Consider the following 24,202-nt stretch of genomic DNA (forward strand, 5'->3'; position numbering starts at 1 on the left):
CGCACGGGCCTTTTAATAATCGATGCAAATCGGGCACACTTTTTGTCGAACGAATTAAACTCAAACCGAACCATTCGTATTTCTTTTACATCGCTTCGCTGCCCGTGGTATCCTTTGTGATAGCCTGTCCCCAGGTCATTCCGACCTGGTCATATATTCATTGGACAGACATTGTCCGTAGCTCTTCCCGATCCCAATTCCCAATGGAATTGCACTAGTAACTGTCGAGGAGAAGTATCGAAAGTCGCGTGTTATATAGTATCCAAATCCGAATTCCAAATCGGGGAAGTCATGGCGGAGTTCGACAAGTTTAGGTATTACCTCGAGAAGCATTATGCCCTACCGCTGGACGTCAAAAACGATATTGTTTATTGTCAACGGGCGATGCGCGATTTCCTAAAAGTTCATGGGGTAAGCAATTGGGTGAACGGGGAGCGGGGCTACATCTTTCAATTAAACATTTTATCAATTGTCTAACATCATTTTTGATCTTCTTCTATCCGATTTCCTCCCAGTTGGTGTCCGATGTCTTCAAGGAGCAGCACGATGCGGTGAGTTTTACAGTTATATATTGCGAATTTTCTTTGTTCCAAACAGAGCAGAGTTGCCACTTATTCGGGCGCCTTTAGTTCCGGAATCTCGGTCGCCGCAAACCCGAAGCATGTGTCGTAATTTTCAAAGGAGTTTTAGCTTTGCTTTTAAGTTAATCCATGCTTTAAAGGTGTACCTAAAATTAGTTAATAGATTTTAATAACTTGATGCTGGAAAAGGCAAAAAAAAAACCACCTTAGATCCCACATCAATGGAGTGAGTCAGCCGAATGTCAAATTCTCGTTAGAAAATCTAGAAGGTTTTACAAAAAACACCAGACTACTATGATTCGATTTTTTAAATAATACTTAGGTATGCTAAGAGTTGAGTTAAACAGAGTATCATATATAAATAAAGAAGAAGAAAATTTTCAAAACTTTTAGAAATTTTTTGCAGTGTACTGCCAGATCATTGATTTCATTATCACCTCAATCGAAGCTAATTTAAAATTCATATTTAATGCGCCAACCACGTTTTCATTTTCATTCAAAACAGGATCCCGTGCAGATGCGCCGAATTCTGGAAGAACTGGAGGACGAATTGTGCGAAATTAACGCCGAGCAGCAGTACCTGCTGTTGCGTTTGAACGATGACCTGGATATGTTCTTGCGGAAGCTGCAGGACAAGAATATAGCCAGCATTCCAGATCTGGTCAACGAATACGTTTCCAGCCAGATAGTGCCTTTGATCTCTGATATTACATACCAAATAAGACCGCATTCGGTGGTTAGTCGGGACAACGAGGAGATGCTCATCCGGAAGCACTTCCTGCTGAGTCAGGACGAGGAGGCGGGCGTCCCGCCGCTGAAGCTGAGTGACCTCGACGAGAGCATCCCCCTCGTGCTGGCCCCGCCTGTCGTGGGCTTGGGGCAGCAGATAGCTGCCGTCCAGCCGATAATTAATTGGCCGCAAATGGACACGCACGCGATACCGCTGCCGGAACCGACATCGCACGATTCTCAGGAATTCTCGGATATCCCGAGGTCCTTACTGATCAATAGGATCGAAGTGGAAGCCATACCCATTAAGAGAAAGAAAATTACTTGTACCTCACCGCCGCCATTGGCGCCGATCACTAAGACAGCCGTAGTAGTGGCTACTGTTCCGGCCGCTCAAAAGAGTCCCCCTGAGGATTTCGAGGTGGTAGCCCAGAGCCGTAAGAACCTTCAGCAGGCCCTGAAGCGAGCCAGGAAGACCAAGCAACAGCCCCGGCTGTGTGAAGAGGACCTGGAGCTGAGCATGGAGGGTGCCAAGAGGGCCAGAAAGACTCCACCTCTGGAAAATCAGAATCAAACTCATAATGCCAATACATACGGCAAAAAATCGCAAGTGCCATCGAATCAAGTGCCATCACAGGGTTCATCGCAGAAGAACTCGTACAAAACTCGTAATACACGCCGCAAATCCTCACCACCGCCGCCACCTAATGCTCAATCGCAAACGGGTGGCTCGCCTTCGGGCGGCAGCTCCGATGATTCCAGTGCCGAGCTGCAGCAGGAGCAGCAGCGTCTGTTCGCCTCGGCGGCCCAGTGGCGTGACGAGCCGCGCGAAACTCGCGTCATGCCAACGGAGTACGGCCAGGAGCCGTTCCTCCGACTGTTCGGCCTCTACACGCCGGAGGTGCTCAAGAAACTCAATCAGCGTCACTCGAAACGCAAGCGTCGCACTGTCCAGAATGCCAGCGGTGTGGACTTCCACTACGGCCAGCAGCTGAGCGCAATGGACAATCTCGTCCTGGGCATACGTGGCCATAAGAAGGTGAAGGAGAAACCGGAATTCCTTCTCTCACCGAAGGAGAAACGCTTGCAGGCGGTCACTAAGCGGGCTTACAATCGCAAGAGCAAGACACCCGATAAGATAACCATTACAGTTACCACAATTCCACCTGGATCGGGAAGTGGCGGTGCTTTCGCGCCCTGCCAGCATGGCGAGAGCAGCAGCTTCCAATGCCGCAAGTGTCGCAGTTGCAAGGTTTGCAAACGCAAAGTAGGTGAGTAATCCGAATGACCCACTTTTGAGAGGTCTACCCTTTTTGAATATATTATTCACCCTCGTTCTCCTTCCATTTCAGAGAAAGATTCGGTGGCCTGTAAATTTTGTGGTGGCTTCTATCACTTGGATTGCCACGAGTTCACCAAAAATCGTCATCACGTCCACTGGCAGCACTCTCGCTGCCCGTCGTGTTTGCGAGATCAGATCGAAAAGTCCCGGGACAAGGACACCAAATGAGGAAGATAATCGGACTACCGTCCAAAAAAAAAAAAAAACAAAACAAAACAAAAACATTTTTATGCGTTGCGTTGGCAAACTACCATTGTTGAAAGGTTTCTTTTTTAGTTTTTATCTTTTTTTTTTTTTATATCTCAACTTACTCAGCTACTCGCCTGTTTGTGAATCGTTTTATTTTTTATTTTCTATCGAAACAACTTTATTCTTAATCACATTTAACCAAACAAGGAAGACACACATTTACGTTGATATGCCAAAGTGCATACAAAAAAGAAAAGTGATTCACAAAATATTAAAACACATATTGTTGCTTTTACAAAAAATAATAAAAAGTGTATGTGGAAACTTGTTTAATTAATTAGTTTTTTTTTTAACTGATTTGGAAAGGGAAAGTGAGGAGTTTTGGCTAATAAAGGTCTTTGTCTTAAAAGGCCTTGGCCTACTTGGCTTCATTTTTTGTGAGTCATGGTGGGATTTTCCACAAAATTAAATAAGAAAGGTGAGAATAAATATTTCTAAATTGGTAACTCTCCAAAAAGGCCCCACAAATTAAATTAAAATTTAATACCTAAAATATTAAATAAAACATTAAGATATTTATTTTTAAAAACGTATAAAAATCAGGCCTAAAAGGTAGCCCTTGTATTGCATTTCTTTTTGTTGAGTATTATAGAAAAAAAAATAATGTATATACATTGCACGCTGGAATGATTGCACTAGTCTAGGATCGGAAGAGCACCGCAGTCAAGATCGGCAGCAGGATCATCAGGGGCAGGGTAAGTCCTTCGCGGGACAAACTCCTCGCTCCGTTGCACAAGTCGCCCTGGCAGAAGCACATGTAGACCTTCTTGTAGTTGTAGATCGTGTCCGCACATCGGTCCATGTTGTCGTCCGGACCGCGTTGGACGCACATCCTCTGGGTGGCCAAGTCGTAGTCGTCGATGGCATAGGTGCCGCCACCCTCGATCACCTTGCCGCACCAGCCGCTGGCGCAGGGTATCGCCATGAGTCCTGGCTCGCTGTCCACGTCCGTGGCATTGAAGGTGAATGGATCCTTGCAACTGCCCAATTCACCACGGGATCTACATTGGTAGCAGCGACGCAGTAGGCCTGGAAATATTTAAAATTATTAAAGGTTGTTCGCAACACTACTTCTATTTGACATAAGCTAAAATCGTCACAGAATGATGAGCTATTTAAGCTTGAAAGGAAAATCTATCCCGGCAACCCAGCGCCCGGACGGCACATGGCGCAAGGCACGCAAAGTTAAGGACGGCTACGTGCCACAGGAGGAGGTGCCACTGTACGTGAGTAAGGGCAAGCAGATGGCGGGACAGCAGCGACTTACATTGCCGCCTGGCATGAGTCCGGCTCCGGAGTCCGGCAAGAAGGAGCGCGGGATCTTGGAGCGCGGCAGATTCAGTTTGCCGTCTGGAATGGGTCCTTCCGGGACCGACGAGAGGCAGAAGGAGCGTGAACTCTGGGTGCGCACCAGATTCAGTTTGCCGTCTGGAATGAATCCTTCTAAGATCGCGGAAACTATGGAGCAGGAGCAAAAGGAACGCACCAAATTCAGATTGGCGCTTGGCTTGAGTTCTGCGAAGAGTGCGGAGACGAAGAAGGAGCGCACCACATTCAGTTTGTCGTCTGGAATGAATCCTTCTAAGACCGCGCAAACTATGGAGCAGGTGCAAGAGGAACGCACCAAAATTAGATTGGCGCTTGGCATGAGACCTGCCGGGACGACGAAAGAGAGCGACGAGCGCACCAGATTCAGTTTGCCGTCTGGAATAAATCCTGCTACGACTGCCGGTACCAAGAAGGATCGAAAACTCTGTGAGTGCACCAGATTCAAGTTGCCGCCTGGCATGAGTCCTGCCACGACGGCAGAAACGAAAAAGGAGCGTGAGCTCTGGGATCGTACTAGAGCCAGGAAGCTGGCCATGGAAGTGGCGAAGAATTCCAAGCCGCCAACGCCGGTCGTTCCCACTACGCCAACTTCGTCTCAGCTGCTCAAACCCATAAAACTCTTAATAAGCCAGCAGATCGACGACATATGCAAGATTTTCGAAAAGCTGAAGCTAGATTCATCTCTCGAGGAAGAAGCTGCTGAAATAGCTACGAAAAAAAATTCGAGCAATTGAACAAATCAAGATTAGGATCAGGTTAGGACAAACTTGGAGAGCCATCCTGACCGGGGTCGATCATATCCCCAAGTCAGAAGAAGTCAACTTCCAATCTTAGACAAGATTGTTAATGCTTCCCAATCACCTTGTAAACTGATTAGAGATCCGCCTGTACACAAATAATAACTTGAATGCATACGACTTTTACATATTAACTTTGTAAATCAAATTTAATAAATTAAACCCATTAAATAAACCCAATAAGAGCAAGCCCTTTTTAAGAATAACAATAAAATAGCTTTATATTATAATCTTTATATTTTAAAGAAGGAGCGCGATAAAGTTAGAAAATAAGAAAAAAAAACTCCGAAAAAATTGGGAGATCTTTTGTGAAAGTCTTTTTTAAAATGTTTTTTTAATTAAGGTTAGTTATGGAATTAAAAAAAAAAAAACACTCCAATAATACTTCAATTTTCCTTAGGTTTTAAACGTTTTTAGTAAATTTTATGGTTAATTTTATTAAATAAAACACAAATTCCAGTTTAAAAATAAAACCAGAACACCAATACATGCAATGATTGCATACAAGTGCAACGTAACACATGTATGAATAAAACAAAAGACTTCTGCGGAACACGAACTCGTTTTTATTCCACTTACCTTCCTAAAGACTTACCATCGATTTGGACCAAGCTTATAAGAAATATCACAGCCAGGAAAAATAAGCTGCTAGATTGCATGATCACGATTCCCTATGATTAATAATAGTAATAAAAATAAAACTTAAGATCAAGGCAGCTGGGAATGGAAGGCAGTGTTACCAGGTAAATTAAGAATGGCCAACAACGAAAATATACATCCAAACGAATTTAGTATTTTCATAAGTCAATTCTTAAGTTTACAACTTTATTAATATAAAAGTACTAAGTCTTTTATTAAGCATTCAAAATGTTTAAAGAAATAACAGAAAAAAATCCAATTGGAAAATGGAGAAAGAACTATCGGCTGAACTAAAAATATCGATAAGCTGTTTGCTCGTAAACGAAATATACTTATATATATTATAATGTATTTATAAAACAGGGTATAGATACAGATACTCATAAATATTAATTTATTGTAGTTACGTGTAGCTTACTGTAGCTTATTCAAATAATTATAAGGATTATTTAAAACAAAATATCTAACCGGTTCACACACAAAAGTCTGTGATCTGCGGTTGTCCTAAAACGCAACTTGGTCACACTAAATTATGAACAAACATCGATTACGACGATTACGAGTAACGAGAAACTAACATTTTGTACATTTCGTAGAGAAAAAACTCATTATTTTCGTCACCACGTCGCTGTACATATTTTTTTGTTATTTTTTTTAAATTAAACAATAACTAAGAGGCCAGCGCTAGTGCGCGAGTGAGAGCGATAGTAAGTGGGCCGCGAAGGAGAGCGTGAAAAACTGCGTACGTAAAAAGTGGAAACCAAAAAAAAAAAAAAAACGACGAAATAAGCTGCTGAGAGACGGGCGGAAATTCGCAAATTGCAGCTGTGCGTCGTAACGTATCCAAAGATCAAAGAAAAGGCCAAGATAGTGCGAAAAAGAGAGGCCATAACTGACTAAAATGCAACAAACACCCACCCACCCACACACAGCCATAAACAAATGAAATATTTAAATAGAATAAATAATCATAAGCGACGCTGCTGCTGCTGTGACACCTTGCCTTGCGTCCGCAATCTCCCTCTCTCTCTTTGTTGCAAATGCGTGTTGTGTTTTTGTTTTTGTTTGTTGCTATCAGTCCACCTACCGTTTCTCATCTGCCTCTCTTCTCTCTCCTCCCTAACCAGCAAATCCAATTGGAATTGGACCAGGAAACTAATTAGAACGCGCTCAACAAACATCAACAATGGCTCTGGACAGTGGGACGCAAACAAACGCGCTGACATCATCCTTGACCACAAAGAAAAAGGATGCCTCTGCCGAAAAGGAGAACCTCTGGTGAGTTTTCGTCCCTCCCCCCCCACCCCACCCCTCCCACTCAGCAGCCATCCTAGGCGTGAAAAATAGTAGGAAGCGATATGGTTAGGATTTTTGTTGTTGTTAACTTTCTATAGCTGACGTCCGCAGCCAAAAATATTTGTTGCTATTTTGTGCCTTTTCTGGTGCCGGCACCGCCCTCGCCCTCGCCCAAACCCCCCCAATCCACCACCCACAGACCAGCTGATTTCGTGTGCATGTTGTCATTTCTTTTCTTTCTTCCCTTTCTCTCCATTTCTACCAACTTCTATTCTAGTTAACCTCAAAAAAATGGCAGTAAAATTTTACAAAATAATATTTATTTTTCCGCAAAGGGTTTACTTTTCAAAACAAATGCGTAAATAAATGGAAAAACGTTGGGAATTGTTAGAATTTAGAGCTGGCTGGGAGCGGTGGGTGGCGAGGGGGAGGAAAGTAAAATGAGAGAAAAGAGCAACAATGTGCGGGGATGATTCACTGCTGAAATCGAGGGCAGCGACGTAGACTGCGACGTTGACTGCGCTTACCTTTTTTCGCTTTATCAATTTTTATTTTTATTATTATTCTCTAAGCACACACACACACTAACATACACACACACAAACACACTGGCGGACAAAAGCCCAGCTTAATGGGCTGACCATCGATAGTATGGAATATCCAATTGGAAATTGAGACAAACTTGGCTTTAAGACGTGCGTATGTGTGTGTGCGAGTGTGTGTTTGAACGATGTTGTCATCGCTGGAATATGTCGCTCGGCTTAAAAGAAACACACCAACTAACAAAGTTAGAAAGAAGAAGAAAACCATTCAATAACGATCTTTTCTTTAAAAAATGAGAAAATTAGAAAGAAAAGGGCCTTACAACCTCTATATCTTATCTTATCATTTAATTTTCTTATAATTGCTTCATTATAATCCTTATCACTATCGCTAGTTATACCAAGTCTGGAGAGCAACTGCATCTGGAATTGAGAAAAACACCTTTATTTTTAGACCAACCATATGGTTTTCAACAACAAACCATTCATATCCAACAGAATCCGCAACTGTTTTCCTCCAAAATGATAAACAATCACAAATGGAGTTGGATTTCCTGCCATTAGAGACATTTGTGGAATTTAATTGAAAGAATGCGAAGCTCGCTCTCCAGAAGTTTTGTTTATGGCTTGGTTTTCAACTCCGTCACGGGATCCCAGACCCCGCCATTATCGATTTTTGTATCGAGGGCTCCCATTACACTCTTGTTTAAATTTAGAATTTGTTTACATTCCGCAACGACCCAGTTTCCAGAGCATTGATTTCAGAAGAGATTCTAATTTATTGATATATTGAAACATACTTTATTTTAATTCCCTTTATGATAAGTTTTATAATAATTACGGATTAGCAAAAAACACATAGAAACACTAGAAACTATTGAACGAGAACATCTACTACATCTCCTCGATAAACACATCCTTATCGTCATCGTTATCGGTATGCGATGGCACCGACGACGGCTGCGATACCTGATGCCTATCGAAGTTGTTTTGGATGCGTTCCAGCAAATCGGTGGCCACCAAAGCGAAATCCTCCCACAAGGCATCCGGCTCTGTATCCGCCTCCGGCTCCCGTTCCCGCTCGTTCTCTTCCGGATCTGCATCTCGTTCCGGACCGTCATCGTCGTCGTCGTTGTCGCCCGATTGTAATCGATCTTCATCGAGATAATCGGCCAGCAGATCGCTCACCTCGTCCAGAATGCTGCCACTTTGGCAGAGAGTAGCGGCACACTGTCCGTCGATGAGGAGATTCCACAGGGCCTGGCAGACGATGTTGGCCAGAAACCAGTCCTCCTGCTCCAGGGATCCGCGCAGCAGTAGAGACAGCAGTTCCGCTCCCCGCAGCTGCAGGAAAGGGCCGCGCTGTTCGCCGTCTCCCAGGAGATTGACGAGCACTCCGATGGCACACGTACGCAGCTCGTAATCCTGTCCAGCCGCCTGTTTGGTGAGCTGTTGCACCATCAGGGGTAGTCCACCGGCGCCACAGAAGCACCTCCTGGCTCGTTCGTTGCGCGTGAGATTCCCCAGAACCCTGGCCAGCTCCACTTTGGTCACGGACGCAGGGCAGGAGCTGAGGACCTTGGCCAGTGAAGCGGACAGGTCATCGATTAGGCTCTGGAGCGATCCCACGGCCAGAGGCTGAACCGCCGGCTGCTTGTCCTGGTAGAAGCACAGATTGTGGAGGGCTCCCAACGTGGCGTGCAGTAGTTCCTGCTGCTCCGGGGTCTAAAAAAAAGGAATACTTTAACAAAAATCCTCTAGATTTCGATCAGAAAGTAATCTCTCACCTTTTTCCTCTCCAAGGCTTCGCTGGACTTTCTTAAAATCTCCAAGAGAACGGCGCCCAAGGATCGAACGTTGCCCAAGGCAGCTCCCACTTCGGGATTCACGCTCATATTGGCCACCACTCGGATCAGCTTAATCTGGGCATCCAAAAGGGACACACTGGTGGAGGTTCGTTCATTTAGCTGCTCCAGGACATTCAGAAGATACTCCATGGCCACATCGTTGTGAAAGTACTGGAGAGAAATGGATATTAATGCCTAATCCTGTAAAGAATCGTCTAAAAACCCACCTGTATGCGAGCTGTCTCGTGCTTGGCCAGAATATTGCCCAGCATATAACCCAAGCGACTGAGAACCGCCAGAAGGCGTTCGTTGCACTGCCCGCCGGCGCAGGAAGGACCCAGAAGCAGACCAATCCTGGCCGCATAGTTGTGCAGGGTTTCGCAGCAATCTGTATCCTCCGAGAGGACACTAAAAGGAGTAGAAAGGCCAGCAAGTTAGTGGAGATCCTTCGAAAGATTTGCATGAAGAAAAACTCACCTCAAAGTGCGCACTACATTGGCCTGGACCTCCAGCTCGCCCATGGAAACCTCGGCGGCGCGGATGAGATGCGGGCAGGCCAGCTGGAGCTGGAGACGCTGCTGCTGCTGGGACACATCCGCCAGGGCGCGCATGGCCGCCGACAGCTGGTAGAGCGTGTGCAGAGGCGGTCCTTGCAGCTTCTTGGTGGCGCCGGCTTCGTTCAGCATCTGCAGGTGCAGGATCATAAGTTCCACGGCCCCGTGGCGCGCCAAACGGGAGACCAGCGTTTGCTGACCGGTCAGCTTGCGAGGACACACAGGAGCAGGCTTGGAAACAGCCAGATTAGCGGGCTGGTTATCCACCGATGGCTGTTTCTCCTCTCCACCGATCCAATTCCGGTTGAGGGCATCATCTCGGTCCTGGGCACTGCTGGCGGTGAGAAACCGTATGCATCCGTAAGCATAAATGCAGGCCTCCGGCTCGTCCAGAGGCGAGGCGTGACCTAAGCCATCGATGAGCAGCTCCAGGACATCGTGCTCGTGAAAGAGTCCGTCGTGCTGCTCGTTCCTGGCCACCTTGAAGATCAACTTGCAGGCTCCGGTTAGGTTGCTGCCAGTGACTCTTAACTTGGAGTGGAATAGAAACATTATACACGGTCTCTAGAGAAAGGATGAAGCTTAGGACTTACCGCCAAAACCACACGAGCCACAGCCAAAAGGACACGCGGCGAACTGCATTCCACCAAGCCATATAGGCCGCCCAGGATAAAGCCACGTTTGCAGCCGCGTTCCTGCTTCCTAACACGCGTATAGAGTTCCTGAAGGATCTGTGAAGAGAATAGGGTTCAGTTCTTGGAACACTTGCCGCACTATCCATGGCTTACTCCATTGATGTGCTGGACTGTCTCGTCGCTGCAGTCCTTGAGGCCACTGTGCTGCTTGAGGAGCTCGATCAGGGTCTCGGTGTTGGACTGGCAGAGCAGGGCACCGTTTCGGGTGGGCATAGGCGTGGCAGGACCAGAACCACCCAGAGCTGGTAGCTGGCGGGGAGTCATGGGCTTCTCATTCTGTAGATACCTCATTCTGAAGCCAGGAATATACATATATAATTAGGGGGAAAGTACTTGAAGGGGAGAGGGAACCTACGAAAAGGCACTGGGAGGTCGACCTGCGAGGGCTACTTTTCCGTACAGGACACGGCCGGACTCCCGGGGCGTGATGGGCCTCCGGGTGCTGACCAACCGGGCGCCTCCGGTGGCCAGAAGGGGCACCGCCGGTCCCGGACCCTCGCCCAGGAACATCTTCGCCTCGCTAATGAGCTCCGCGGAGGTCTTGCGCCTTCCCATCCCCAATCCGCTCGATATTAGACCAAGCTTGTTCAGATTCTGTTCACTGGCGTGAGGATTTCGGGTGGCATGCGTCGGTTTTTCCAGTTTCCTGTCCGGTTTCTCCGTATCCGTTTGTTTGGCCTTCTCCGTGCTCTCGATGGGCCGTGTTTCGCTGCGCGATCTTCGCTTCAGCAGCAAACTCATCTTGAAGCTCGTCGGTTGATCCTCGTGATGGGCTATCCTTGATTTTGTATTTCGTAAGACGCAAGTACGTGGCCAGGAGGCTCCAACTTGGCCAACAGTTCCGGACGGACAGGCAGCGAGTCTGGCAGTGCGCCTGGAAAATGTGTTTTTCGTTTGGCTTTTTCGCGTGCACCATGCCAACCGGGAACCACTACACTCCTCCATCCCCTTCTCGCTCTCTCTCTGTCTCTCTTTCTGAGGCGAAAAGGACACCCACCCACCCACTTAGACACCACCGAACGGGTAACGGTGAAATGTTCACTTACCATTCACTCTTCGGCACAGTGGGGCGAGTTGTATTCCTCCTGGGAAGTGGGTCAGGCTCTACTGGGTGAGGATTATGAGCCAAGGGGGGCAGGAATTGAATTAAAATATATTTTAAAAGGAGTTTCATGAAAATAAATTTAATTAGGGAAGAGAAGAGAGACTCCAGAAGAATGTGGGTCAAAGTTTAAAGGCGGAAAGTCGGAGAAATTAATATTTTTTGAATAGAAAAGATTTAGTTGACAGATTAGTTGAAGAATTAATTCGAAAAAGTAGAATTATCAACTAGAGAGTGAGAACTAACAGACATTATATAAAAAAGGATGTAAATAGTCAAGCTATACCTTTAAAAAGGATCTATTTCAATCCAATAATAAAAGACTTAAGGAGAATTATTTACTAGAAAGTTGAAACTCGGTGAATATATATAAGAAAATGAACCTTATGTTGACACTAATCCTAAGAAGGATCTATTTAAATCGTAAAATATTATAAAAATCATTTAATTCATATACTGCCTTGGTACTCTGACTCAGAACTTGTACTTTCCAAGGAGTTCGTCCTACTTTTCTAACAAAACCCATTTCGTGGCAAACATTTCTCACACCATCCTGAGTCACTGTGCCTTAGTCATAGCATATTATGGCACACACCATACGATACGAGTCATTGGGAAATGGGAAATGGAAAAGCGGAGCTTTTCAATAAAAGGAACGAACGGAGCAAAACAAAGCAATTGAAGTAGCCCAGGCTGGAAAAGTGTCTGGCAATCGATATTCCCCAGAGGCTACATAGCGCAGAGAACAAGGACCTGCGGTCAATTTGCATGTCCTGCCAGGTAGCCCGACAGTCCGGCAGCCCGATAGCCGGACAGCCGGACAGGATGTTACGATGAGAGACCCGAGGCGAGCACAACTATTTCCCCATCAATTGAAAAATATTTAATTGGACTAATTGAATTGCAGACGTTTGAAAGTACATAGCATGCAGGTCTTTGGGTGGGGTAGGATATCAAATATTGACGCAGTTTCAGGACACGAACGAACCATAGCATCGGATTCCGAATTCAGAAAGTAATGGCTTTCAGTTGCCTGGAAATTATGGCAGTCGGTGGAGGTGGAGTTGAGGTTGAAGGGCCCGCCAATTAACTCGATGGCGAGTGGAAGGAATGTTGCGAAATAAAGGGAACTATTTTGATGAATGATGGAGCTGACCTGGATCCTTAAATGTGTGTCAGCAGGCCCCCGACAGAAAAAATGCCAAATGCGTAGTACTCTTCTACAGATCCCCCGCTCTTTGTATTTAAATGTTTTATTTATAGAATAGTTTTTTGGGTTTTAAAGCGAGCCAGTGATTGATGTTGACATTCCCCAGAAATATATACATTCGTCTCACGATTTGGCTTCTCTTTATTACAGGTCGGCGATATTGAATGAAGTACAAACACAGGGCAGCACAAAACTTCCATCAAATAAATCTGTACTAGTATTAGGCGATAATGCCACCGGCAAGACGACACTGATTGCCAAGCTCCAGGGCGTTGAGGATCCCAAAAAGGGCTCCGGCCTGGAATATGCCTACATCGATGTCAAGGATGAGTACAGAGACGGTATACAGACTATACTATTTCTATAAATTTGTCTTCCTATATTAATCCTTTGATATCTTTTCAGACATGACGCGTTTGAGCGTTTGGGTCCTGGACGGCGATCCAGGACACACAAACCTCCTGCACTATGCGCTCAATGAAACGAACTATGCACACACACTCGTCATCCTCACCGTCTCGATGACGCAGCCGTGGGGCTGGCTGGAGCAGTTGAATCAATGGATCAAGGTTCTCGGCCAGCATATCGAAACCCTACAGCTGGACGCCAAGGAGAAGGAGGCGGCCCGCCAGCGACTGGCCACCACGTGGCAGAGTTATTGCGAGGTGGGCGACGATCTGGATCCTGGATCGCCGGTGAAGCGCACAATGCGCAACAACTCGATCGACGAGGATGATCTACTGCCGCTGACGGAGGACGCACTAATTACAAATCTGGGCCTCGACATCGTTGTGGTGGTCACAAAGGTTGGATTACCTTACCTCACTTATCCATATCATCGTTGGCTTATCGTTTGAATCCTTTACAGACGGACTACATGACCACGCTGGAAAAGGAGTACGAGTATCGGGATGAGCACTTCGACTTTATCCAGCAGTGGATACGAAACTTCTGCCTGCGGCACGGCACCTCGCTATTCTACACGAGCGTTAAAGAAGACAAAAACTGTGATCTCCTCTACAAATATCTGACGCATCGAATTTATGGTCTGCCATTCCGTACGCCAGCGCTAGTCGTTGAAAAAGATGCTGTACTCATGTTAGTTTATCCATTATTCCCTGCTATTAGTGAGTCGTAATAAAAGCATTCTATCTCCTTTGAATTTTAGTCCGGCTGGCTGGGATAGCTTGAAAAAGATTAGTATTTTGTATGAGAACATGCACGGAGTGAAGGCCGACAATGTCTACTCAGATATCATCAAAGCGCCGCCAACTAGAAAGGTATGTGATCTATTTAGAATAGCATCTGGTAGTTTCCTAAACACACTTCTTTTCAGGCGGTCTCCAACCGAGAGACGGAAGTACAGACGGAGGACGAACAGGCTTTCCTGGCCCGCCAGCAGGAGATCCTCAAGCAGGGCGATCAGGTCCGAGGCGAGTCCCCGCTGCGGTCGCAGGCTGGAGGCGTGGGCACCAACAAGAGTGGAACTCGCACATCCGTAGCCACCGGCCAGAGTTCACCCAAGAAGGTGAGTGGAATGGAATATCCTAAAACAGAGCTGAATAAATATTATATTCCTGAATCGCAGATGGATCCTAAACTGACGCCTGCCACGCCCGGGGGTGAGGGGGTGCTGGCCAACTTCTTCAACTCGCTGCTGCACAAAAAGTCGGGCAGTCCGGCGAGCGGTGGACCCGGAGGCCCTGGCAGTCCGGCGGGAGCTGCTCGCACTGCCAACGGCACTGACGCAATGACGCCCGAGAAGCTCGCCGTCCGCACGGACGCCGCCGCCGAACTGGATCGTCTGTCGCGGAGCGTGAAGAAGGAGATCGACATGTCGCAGAGTGAGTGTTGAGCGGGAGGAGCTAAACGACACTCAACAACAACACAACAGCCACACCTGCAACATCGACACGTATAATAGAGAAAAAACCACAGCAAACAGAACCAGAACAACATAAACGATAAATTTTAATTAAGTAAAAAGTGAATAGCAGAGACTCGTTGAAAACAACTCGCGAACTGCTATAGCAGTGTAGCTGAAGGATCTTAGCTGAAGGAGGAAATTTAAGCACATCCCCGTCGGGACCATTCTGAATGGCCCTGAAGGTGTCCGTTTTCGGCAATTTATTTTAATCATTTAAGAGGGAAAACCTTATAGTCAAAAATATTGGTCAAATCCAAATGGTACATTCAAATTGTAAAATTTTGTATAAGCTTAAAGAAAGAACCAATTGTGTATGAGGTTTAAGGATAAAATTGAGTAATTGTAAATGAAAATATTTAAGCAAAATCGAATTGTGTTGTTCCCCCTGCCTCTGTGTCCCTCTCTCCCAATGAATTGATCAATATTTACCTTAAAGCTTTCCAAGGAATGCCTCAAAATCTTTCTCTGGAGCCCATGTGATGAGTTCCACGATTAAGAGTTTTGGGTTAAGGGAGGGGGGCGTTGTTTTTTTTTTGTATTCGCGCCCCCCCCCAAAGGCACTGCGAGTGATCCTTTTTACGAGCCTCCTGCGGCATACTCAATGAAAAATGAAATAAATGATAAACGTTCGATAGGAAATGAGAGTTAGAAATGGAAATGCAAAGATACAAAAATTCGAAACTTAATGGTATAGCTTAGCGAAAAAGTCTGCAATTTTGATGAAATGCGTGCCGCATGTCCCCCCGCGCGATTATGTTTGTTTTGACGGGGGCCTTGGCGACACTAAATATATACAATTGTATAAATAAATTATTTAAAAAAAAAACGCTGTAAAATGTAATTAACAAACGGGACAGACAACCGAGAGATTCTAAAAACAAAGTCCGCAGCCTCCCGAGGATAGGGACGTCAAGGATATACTATATTGTGTATTTTATTCCCCAAAAAGAGAAATTAATTCAACACAGACACACATGCGCCTAACTGTAGTTTGATAGCTTGTATTTACTTTTTAATTATATTAATTAATTACACTCACTGACACACACACAATGGCGTTGAATAATTAATTGTTTTTTTTTTGAAAAAGTAGCGAAAAGTTGATGATAATATTTATGAAAGGAATATCATATTGTGTGTAAATTAGCTAGCCCACAAAGTAACATTCTTGGCTTTTTCGTTCAACTCCATCCAGACACTGTAATTAATTAAATAATTAACGTTATTTTTTTTTTTAACTAAACCTTCTGATTTTAATGTAGGCCGCAATCGTTACCCGTTCATGAAACTCGTTCCCCGAAACATAAAGAAAGAGCACTGTACGTTGAAATTTTTAAAGCCAAGTTTTTTTAAGCCATTTTAATCGAACCTGTCAACTCTTCAAAATTTCCCAAGTCCCAAGTCGCTGCTTAAAGCCGGATAGCCCGAACAAGAAGTAGAAAAATGTAGTAAAATGCAGCCTCCCAAGACCGTGTTTTTATTAAATTATGCAAGCATGAAGCTCCTTTCTAGTTTGCCATGTATATCCCTCAGATTCTTCAGGCGAAAATGTATGTATTCTCTTCTCTATCGAGAAGAATTCCCTTTTCCCAGGTTCTTCTCACTCTTTCCCCCACGTGTTGACCAACTATTTGGCTCCTGCTCTTTCCGGTGTGCCCTCAGAAGCAAATTGAAATAAAAGTTGAAAATGAAACTAAAACGAAGAATAACTGAACGATTTGTGCTACAGAAACTATTTTTATGTATAAATACAAAGTAATTATATTAAATATATTGTATAACACTATATATATATATATAAACGTATATTGAAAACAAAGAACAGCGGATTCAGAACATATCGAGCCCTATTTGCAAAAACAACGTAAGCGTCATTCTTCAGAAAAAATTTTTGTATGCAAATATTTACATAAATATTAATATATTAAAAACTAATGGCATCTATTTACTGAGATATCGGCCTGTCTGGCAACAAACGCCTATGTTAGTGGCCGTGAAAATAATGCAAAAAAAAACCCTCTCCTGTAAAATTTGCTTTTTGGCGCTTAGGTTATTTTCGAAAATAGTTCTCGATATTGTGGAAAGAAATTAATCGGTATTCGGTATTCGAAAGCCACCAGTCTTGGCCCTTGAAAGTGTAAAACAAAGAACAAAGCTATAAAAACACGAGTATAAATTAATGTACATTAAATCGAAATCAGCGTCGAAAAATGCAACAAAAAAGTAAAATAATTTAAATAAAATTTTCCAAAAACATCAAAAAAAGATAAATGAATCTTTATGAGTTTCATTCCAAGAGGAAGGGGCTATATTTTTATATAAATTCTTGATCCGGAAAAGCTTCATGGTGGTTATAAGCTTGTCTGACTGTCCCCGGAATTTCTTTAATGTTATTCCAAATAGAACCTTGAGTCTTTCTTTGAAATCTGTTTTCTCTGGTATACTGTTACTACCAAAGTAATCTCAGAATCATTTGACTTTATTCTATATTTCTATATCCTTTAAGTAGGGCATCCAAGCTTCGACTCAGCCTAAAGTTTCCATTCTTGCTGTTCGATATGCGGGGCTTTTATTAATGATGAAGGAGACTGTTCCTTTGATGATTATCACATCGTATGCGCCTTTCACATCCTGTCTATATTTTCATTTCGATAGTGAGTTTTTCTACACAGAAACACCCAAAAAATTCCCATAAAAAAATCCTTCAAAGAATATATTCCTTATCAGATCAATATATATTTCTACGATCTTCAAAGGACATGGTAACTCATTTTTTTTTGAATAAAAACTTATTAAATAATATTTACTTTCTTTCAGTGCTTTATGTCCAAGGACTAAGCGGAACAGCTGGCAGATGGTTTTCCCTATTCGATTCCCTTCTGCCCGCCACCCGGCGTCGCCTTGATGGCTCCAAGGATAACACTTTGCTTGACCTTTTCCCGGCGTGTGTGCTGCTGTGTGTGTGAGAGCGCGTGATAAATGATGACGCCAGTCCAACGCCCGTATCCTTGCTCCTGTTTCCGCTCCACCTCTCAGCCGACCATCCCCCCATCCCCCACGCTCCGTCTTGATCCTTGTTGCCCCTTTTCTGGTTACTTATTGTTTCAGCCCGCATCCTTTGTGCGCCCGTTGTGCGACAGTTTTGCCAAGTTTGTTTCTGTTACTTTGTTCCACAGGCCATGGTTCCATCTGCCACACCCCCTTTGGACATATTCCCGCCCAAAGCCCACCGCTTTGCTGCTTTTGCTAGCTTTTCCTTTTGATTTTCCCCCGCACGTGCTCATTTTCCTTATTGCCCGGCCCGGCCTGACTTAGCGCCCTTTTCTGCCAGCCTCGATTTGGCTCAAAAAATATTGACATTGATTTTGATTTGCTTCTTTTGCGATTTGATGGCTTCTGCTACTCGGCTGCCGGCTTTTCCCCAGAAGAGCACGTGCCAGGAAAACCGGAAAATCGGCAAAAGCGCCTTTCATGGCTGCAGCAGCTGCCAGGATCCGTCAGGACGATAAAGCGGATTCTGATGCCTCCGGCATCTTGCCTTGCATCTTGCGGATTCAACTTACTTTTTATTCAGGTCACTAAAAATGCATCAAATAAAGTTGCTTTCAAGGGTTTCTATCTGTTTCAAATATCTTAAGTTTCTTTTAATAATAAAAAATAGTTTGAACTTGTTTCAAAAATGTGGCGAAATTTTAAGAGCAGTGCTTCTTCTGAGAATAACGATTCTTTTTAAAAACCATATAATAAGAGCTATGAAAAATACGAAGAAGAGGAGTGGGGAATCGATCTAGAAATCGTTTACGGTAATCCGATTGACAATCGAATGATAATTGGGGAAGATATAGCCATCACTGTGGACCCTATAGGGGAAAACCCTATTTTCAAGGGATCCCATCAGAAAAATGGACAAAAAAATAAAAAAATATTTTGTCAGAGGATTTTGATGCAGAATGGTGGCGTATCGATCCAGAAATCGTTTAAGGTACGCCGCTTGAGAATTGGATGAGAATTGGGGAAGATATAGACATCGCAGTGGACCCTAAGGGCTAAACCTCATTTTCAAGGGATCCCATCAGAAAAATGGACAACAAATCTAAAAAATATTTTGTCTGAGGATTTTGATGCATAATGGTGGCGAATCGATCCAGAAATCGTTTAAGGTACGCCGCTTGAGAATTGGATGAGAATTGGGGAAGATATAGACATCACTGTGGACCCTAAGAGCAAAACTTCATTTTCAAGGGATCCCATCAGAAAAATGGACAAAAAATTTAAAAAATATTTTGTCTGAGGATTTTGATGCATAATGGTGGCGAATCTTGGCCCTTCTGGCCAAATTATATAAGTTAGGTATTCATTCCTGCCTATTAAGTTGGTTCGAGTCTTATCTGGCTGACCGACCTTGCCACGTTACTATTGGAGACGCTATCTCAAGTCCCTTTGTCACCTCCTCTGGTCTTCCACAAGGCAGCTCTCTTGGACCTCTTCTATTTATCATTTTCATTAATGACATCTCGTCATGCTTTCGTCATTCGTACTTTTTAATGTATGCGGATGACCTTAAAATCTACAAAGCGATTAGTTGCATTAGTGATAGTTACTTGTTACAGGAGGATATATCCAGAGTTTACTCATGGTGCTCCCGCAATCTTCTTCCATTAAACTTATCTAAGTGTATGTTTACCCGTTACAGTAGGCGGTCTCTTTAAATCTGTACGGGTTATTCCATCAATAATTAAAATTTGGCAGCTAAAGAAGAGGTGTTAGACCTTGGTGTCTTATTCGACAGCACATTTAAATTTTCGGGTCACTTAGACTATATTTTACCTAAAGCGTATGCTATGCTGGGCTTTGTTAAGAGGCACGTGAACCAGTTCAAAAGTCCATACTCGAGCCTCAGCGTCTATGCTGCATTCATTCGGTCGAGGCTGGAATATGCCTCAATCATTTGGAACCCGGAGTGTAAAGTTCGTTCCAGCAAAATTGAGCGACTCCAGAAAAAATTTTTAAAATTTGTACTTCTGCCTCTAAGGTTGAAACCTTAGAGGATCCTGTTCCTTCATACCAGAGCCGTTGCCTTCTTCTGAACGTTTGCACGTTGGAGGATCGGCGTAAACTGGCAGCGTTAACTTTTTTAAATAATTTAATCGTCGATAACATTGGATGTCCTTTTTTGTTGGGACTCGTTAATTTTAATGTTCCTCAAAGGGATCTTCGTACCTTTGCCCCCTTTCGGGTGAAGTGTCATAGGGCCAATTATCTTTTAAATGAGCCGATAGAGCGGGCTCTTTCATTTATTAAGTTTTTGTTAATTTTGTAGTTTTATTTATTAGGTGTAAGTTGTTATGTTATGTAGCCATGTAAGGATTTGTCCGTTGGCGAAATAAATAAATAAATAAATAAATCGATCCAGAAATCGTTTAAGGTACTCCGCTTGAGAATCGGATGAGAATTGGGAAAGATATAGCCATCACTATATATCCTATAGCTTCCCTATAACTGCCCTATACATATATTTGATATATTTTTTATATCGCCAGCAGTCAATTTATAAATATTTCATTATGCATTCATTCTAAACGCAATTGCTTTACATTTTATTTGATTTATTTGGCACACTATTGGCCAATTATTTAAATTTATTTGCACATTTTTTTCAAGCCATTTTTTATTGTGAGACTGACTGACAGGCAGACAGTGAATAAATGGAAAAATAATATATTCCACCCACAAAAGGCCAGCAAAAAAATGGCAAATCAAATTTTTACACAATGTAATTAAGTTTAATTTCCTTTTTTCAGAGTGCGAGAGCCAAATCTAATATTAATTAAGCCGGCCAGCGATGTCTGGCATTGGCTGCCTGCTAGAAATTAATCGGCCTAATTGAATTTGCATTAATTTCGCACTGCAGTCGGCTAGAAAAATGCTTAAATAATAAATGTACACACACACGGCTTGCGGAGCGGAAAAAAGCGCAAAAAACTGGCATGAATACATTATTATGGAATTGAAAGACTTGGGGATTTGGAACATCTATCCCATGGTCAGATCTGTTCCGCGATTATTTGGCCAATTTGGCAGAGAAATTAATTAACAATTTGGCGTATAGAACAACACGAGAATCAATCCTCAACTAATTATAATAATACTCAAGATTTTTCCCCGTCACGAACCAGTTATTCTAGCAGAGCTTCTATAATGACAGCTTAATTGGAATTGGAATCAGAATTATAGTCGGAGGGGGCTGAGGTGGATGGCATGGGATGTCAGGTCAGGTCATGTGTAAGTGGAATATCCAAGATTGGATATTGGCGGAGTGGGAGTGGGAAGTGTATACAACTTTTTGACAGCTTGTGGCCTTGCGATGCCGTCAAAACAACTTTTGCCAACCAGAAAGTGGTAGTGGGAGGGAGGCCACTGACGGGGCCAAAAGCAAACAAACAAAGGCCCAAACAGACAGTGGCAGAGGCAGTGGTAGAGGCAGAGGCATATAAATAAAATCTGAGAAAATATGACAATTTATCAGTCTCACATTTCAGAAGGAAAACAAATGGCGAAATGGATGACGATTGAGGTTTACAATTCAAGATTTATTTCAAATATTTCTAGTGTTTTGTGATTAAAGAACAAGTAGTTATCTCTATCATCCCACTAAAGATCTAAAACATATAGCTTTGAAACTACATCACTAGCTTAAGTGACTCTTTAAAGTTCGAATATACTTTCCTTTCAATAAAAACCCTTGTTTCCTTTCCTTATTTTTTTTCTTTGAGGTCCTTGTTTTGATTGAAGTCAATTGACACTGCAGCTGCAGTTCATCACGAATGGTGTTGACTCGACTTTAATAGACTAAAGACTCAGAGAACTCAAGACTAAGGACGAAAGATGCCAAGAGGATGTGCTTTGTCCTTCAGGGCTTGTCTTATTCAACTGCTGCAGCTCTTTTGCTTTTATCTGACAAATTGAGTTTCCGGACGGACACGGACATGGACACGGACACGGACTCCGACTCGGACTCGGACTCGGAAAAAGCTCAAATAAAATCAAATGTGTGGTGTGGCCGTTAGCTAGAAATGGGAAATAGGAAGCTTCGAGGAGCAGGACGCTCTAATGATTTGGTTTCCTCGTATAAAGCTATTGCCTGGAGTTGCCTAAATGCACATGACACTCTTTGACCACAGAAAATTTCATTATAACACTGAGAGAAATAACTGATAAAAAAAGAAATCTCATGCCATTGGAAGCTATGGGATATAGTCAGCCGATTTCTGCGATTTCTACTTATATACTGAATGCAAAGAAAGGAAAGCGGTTTACCAAATCTTAAGTCGATAGCTTTAAAAATAAGAGACTAGCTTAGCTTAGAAGCTTATTCGCGGACACACGGACACACGGACAAGCTTATATGGACTCTATAGAGGACATATCTCATGGAGATTCGTTTTGGAAGTATTCTCTTATCTCTCATTTTAACAAACAACTCTATTTTTCTTTTCAGTAAGTCAGTTACTATATTAGTTAGTTACTTGAATTTTTGTCAGTGCATCATATACCCCCTTTCCTTTCGGAATTTTCCGACCAACCAACCACCCATTTATTGTCCGCCTTTCTGTATAAAATTTCAATTGTCTTTCCCTTTGTTCGAGAGCCATTTGCAGGCGGCCAACAAAAATTGTCAATTAAAGCCATTAAGGCCAATGGCAATTAGTTGCTTGCCCCATTATGCTGCAAGTCGTTTTGTCCCCCAACATACTATACATACATACTATATTTATGTACATTCTCGCTCCAGCCAGCTCTTTCTTTTTATATTCCAACGATCTTCGGGCTGGAATTTTAATTTGAAAATACATTTTTCATTGCCTGCGGAGAGCAAGGCGAAAAGCTTCAAAGGATGTCCTTTTTAATGAAAATGTTTTACTTTAAATTGATTATTTCATTTATTTTTGTGCTTAAGGGTCTACAGGTGTAAGGATACATGAAAAACAAAAAAAAATACAAAAAAATGTTCAAAAACGTAATCCTCTCAAGGATGTAGCTCTACATAGTTTCCCCAATGGGCTTGATGGTCAGCTCGTGGACCTGGACATGAGGCGGCGTGGAGATGGCGTACAGGACACCCTGGGAAATATCCTCGGAATGCAGCATACGGTCCTTGATGACCTCCCGGATGCTGTCCGGTAGGATTTCAGTGTCCACCACGCCAGGACTGACGCTCTATGGAGTTGGAAATAAACTATAGTAGATCCTAAGAGTAGGTATATCCCCAAAACTCACTGTGATCTTGATCTTGGTGCCCAGACCGAGGAATTCCTGGCGGTAGCCTTCCGCCAAGGCTGTCACCGCATGCTTGCTGGGCGGATAGACGTTCACGTCCGGGGCCACGCCCTCCATAGCCGTCATCGTCTTGTGGCCCAGGATGCTGTTGATAAGGATCACATGGCCATCGAACTTGCGCTCCCGCATCGAGCGAACGGCCCGCTGCGTGCACAGGACGATGCCCATGATGTTGGTTTGCAGGACCAGCTGCATCGTGGCCGGATTCATGTCCACCAGGTAGCCGGACTGCAGGGTGCCGGCGTTGTTCACCAGGATGTCGACGGCGCCCAACTTCTTGATGATCCAGTCGAAGGCCTCGTTCACCGACGACTCGCTGCCCACGTCGCAGTAGAGGGGGAAGAGCCGGCCCTGCTTGTCCGCCGGCAGCTGCTTTACCAGCTCTTTGACTCTGTCCACTCGACGGGCTAGGCCCACCACCGTCATACCGGCCAGGACAAGATCCTTGGCAATGGCCGAGCCGATGCCCGAACTGGCGCCCGTGACGACGGCCACGCGATTCTGCCAGCGTTCCATGGTTCTCTTTGGGGCTTAGACTTGAAATATGTCTGGATCGAAGGGGGAATCTCTTTATATAGACCCCAGAATAAGTTGCGTGCTGGAAATGGAAGCTCTCTCCCAATGCCCACGGGCTCCAGCTCTAGAACCTAGAATCTAGATGCACTGAAACAAATAAATCTCTTATAATATTCGACCTATCAAAGCGATCATTTGTTGGATTATTTCATTTTATTTCAGTGGTTTTATAATAGAGCTTGTGTTCTCCAGATTTCTAGCGTGTCTGGTGGTCAGAAATCTGCCAACTCATCCCCCGGCCAATCAGTCACGCCCCCCTTATGTGTATGGGTGTTGTTTGCATAGTTGGGAGCTGGAAAACAAAAGGCCCTCATTATTTTCGGCTCATATTCCAATGATATATGGCCCAGGGGTAGGAATACATATATATTTAAACGAATCGCCCCGTCTAATAATATGGCAACAAGTAATCCAATTAGGGTCATAAGCTGTCTGCTCCAAATTATTAAA

The 24,202-nt window shown here is 43.9% G+C and overlaps 5 protein-coding genes across 8 annotated transcripts; 2 read left to right on the forward strand and 3 right to left on the reverse strand.

Moving 5' to 3' along the window:
• The first annotated feature begins 27 nt into the window (after nucleotides 1-27).
• On the forward strand, nucleotides 28-3,174 carry Lint-1 (l(3)mbt interacting protein 1). Its single transcript, XM_017238971.3, has 4 exons — nucleotides 28-411; nucleotides 516-551; nucleotides 1,087-2,581; nucleotides 2,663-3,174. The coding sequence occupies exons 1-4, from the start codon at nucleotides 292-294 to the stop codon at nucleotides 2,818-2,820; spliced, it is 1,809 nt and encodes a 602-aa protein (XP_017094460.2). The 5' UTR covers nucleotides 28-291; the 3' UTR covers nucleotides 2,821-3,174.
• A 292-nt stretch (nucleotides 3,175-3,466) lies between these two features.
• Nucleotides 3,467-5,785, reverse strand: rtv (QVR superfamily protein rtv). Its single transcript, XM_017238886.3, has 2 exons — nucleotides 5,623-5,785; nucleotides 3,467-3,930 (listed from the first exon to the last, which is right to left on the reverse strand). Exons 1-2 carry the CDS (start codon nucleotides 5,684-5,686, stop codon nucleotides 3,542-3,544), a joined length of 453 nt encoding a protein of 150 aa, XP_017094375.1. The 5' UTR covers nucleotides 5,687-5,785; the 3' UTR covers nucleotides 3,467-3,541.
• A 413-nt stretch (nucleotides 5,786-6,198) lies between these two features.
• Dlic (dynein light intermediate chain) lies at nucleotides 6,199-17,103 on the forward strand. 4 transcript variants are annotated; one of them, XM_070282888.1, is made up of 10 exons: nucleotides 6,199-6,408; nucleotides 6,794-6,944; nucleotides 13,063-13,253; nucleotides 13,318-13,718; nucleotides 13,781-14,010; nucleotides 14,081-14,192; nucleotides 14,249-14,440; nucleotides 14,501-14,756; nucleotides 16,102-16,158; nucleotides 16,235-17,103. In XM_070282888.1, the coding sequence occupies exons 2-10, from the start codon at nucleotides 6,853-6,855 to the stop codon at nucleotides 16,276-16,278; spliced, it is 1,575 nt and encodes a 524-aa protein (XP_070138989.1). In that variant the 5' UTR covers nucleotides 6,199-6,408; nucleotides 6,794-6,852; the 3' UTR covers nucleotides 16,279-17,103. The 4 variants fall into 4 exon arrangements, with proteins under 4 accessions (XP_070138989.1, XP_070138988.1, XP_017094440.2 ...); XM_070282887.1 differs by having other exon boundaries at nucleotides 16,102-17,103; XM_017238951.3 differs by having other exon boundaries at nucleotides 6,199-6,373; nucleotides 16,102-17,103.
• On the reverse strand, nucleotides 8,378-11,696 carry LOC108123677 (armadillo repeat-containing protein 2). The gene is made up of 8 exons (XM_017238948.3): nucleotides 11,647-11,696; nucleotides 10,956-11,575; nucleotides 10,694-10,892; nucleotides 10,499-10,636; nucleotides 9,829-10,436; nucleotides 9,579-9,759; nucleotides 9,292-9,522; nucleotides 8,378-9,229 (listed from the first exon to the last, which is right to left on the reverse strand). The coding sequence occupies exons 1-8, from the start codon at nucleotides 11,647-11,649 to the stop codon at nucleotides 8,399-8,401; spliced, it is 2,811 nt and encodes a 936-aa protein (XP_017094437.3). The 5' UTR covers nucleotides 11,650-11,696; the 3' UTR covers nucleotides 8,378-8,398.
• A 5,651-nt stretch (nucleotides 17,104-22,754) lies between the features above and the next one.
• Nucleotides 22,755-23,725, reverse strand: Antdh (Antennal dehydrogenase). Its single transcript, XM_017238887.3, has 2 exons — nucleotides 23,117-23,725; nucleotides 22,755-23,056 (listed from the first exon to the last, which is right to left on the reverse strand). The coding sequence occupies exons 1-2, from the start codon at nucleotides 23,690-23,692 to the stop codon at nucleotides 22,880-22,882; spliced, it is 753 nt and encodes a 250-aa protein (XP_017094376.2). The 5' UTR covers nucleotides 23,693-23,725; the 3' UTR covers nucleotides 22,755-22,879.
• Nucleotides 23,726-24,202: the final 477 nt, after the last annotated feature.

The sequence above is a fragment of the Drosophila bipectinata genome, chromosome XR, assembly GCF_030179905.1.
Source record: "Drosophila bipectinata strain 14024-0381.07 chromosome XR, DbipHiC1v2, whole genome shotgun sequence".
Taxonomy (NCBI): domain Eukaryota; kingdom Metazoa; phylum Arthropoda; class Insecta; order Diptera; family Drosophilidae; genus Drosophila; species Drosophila bipectinata.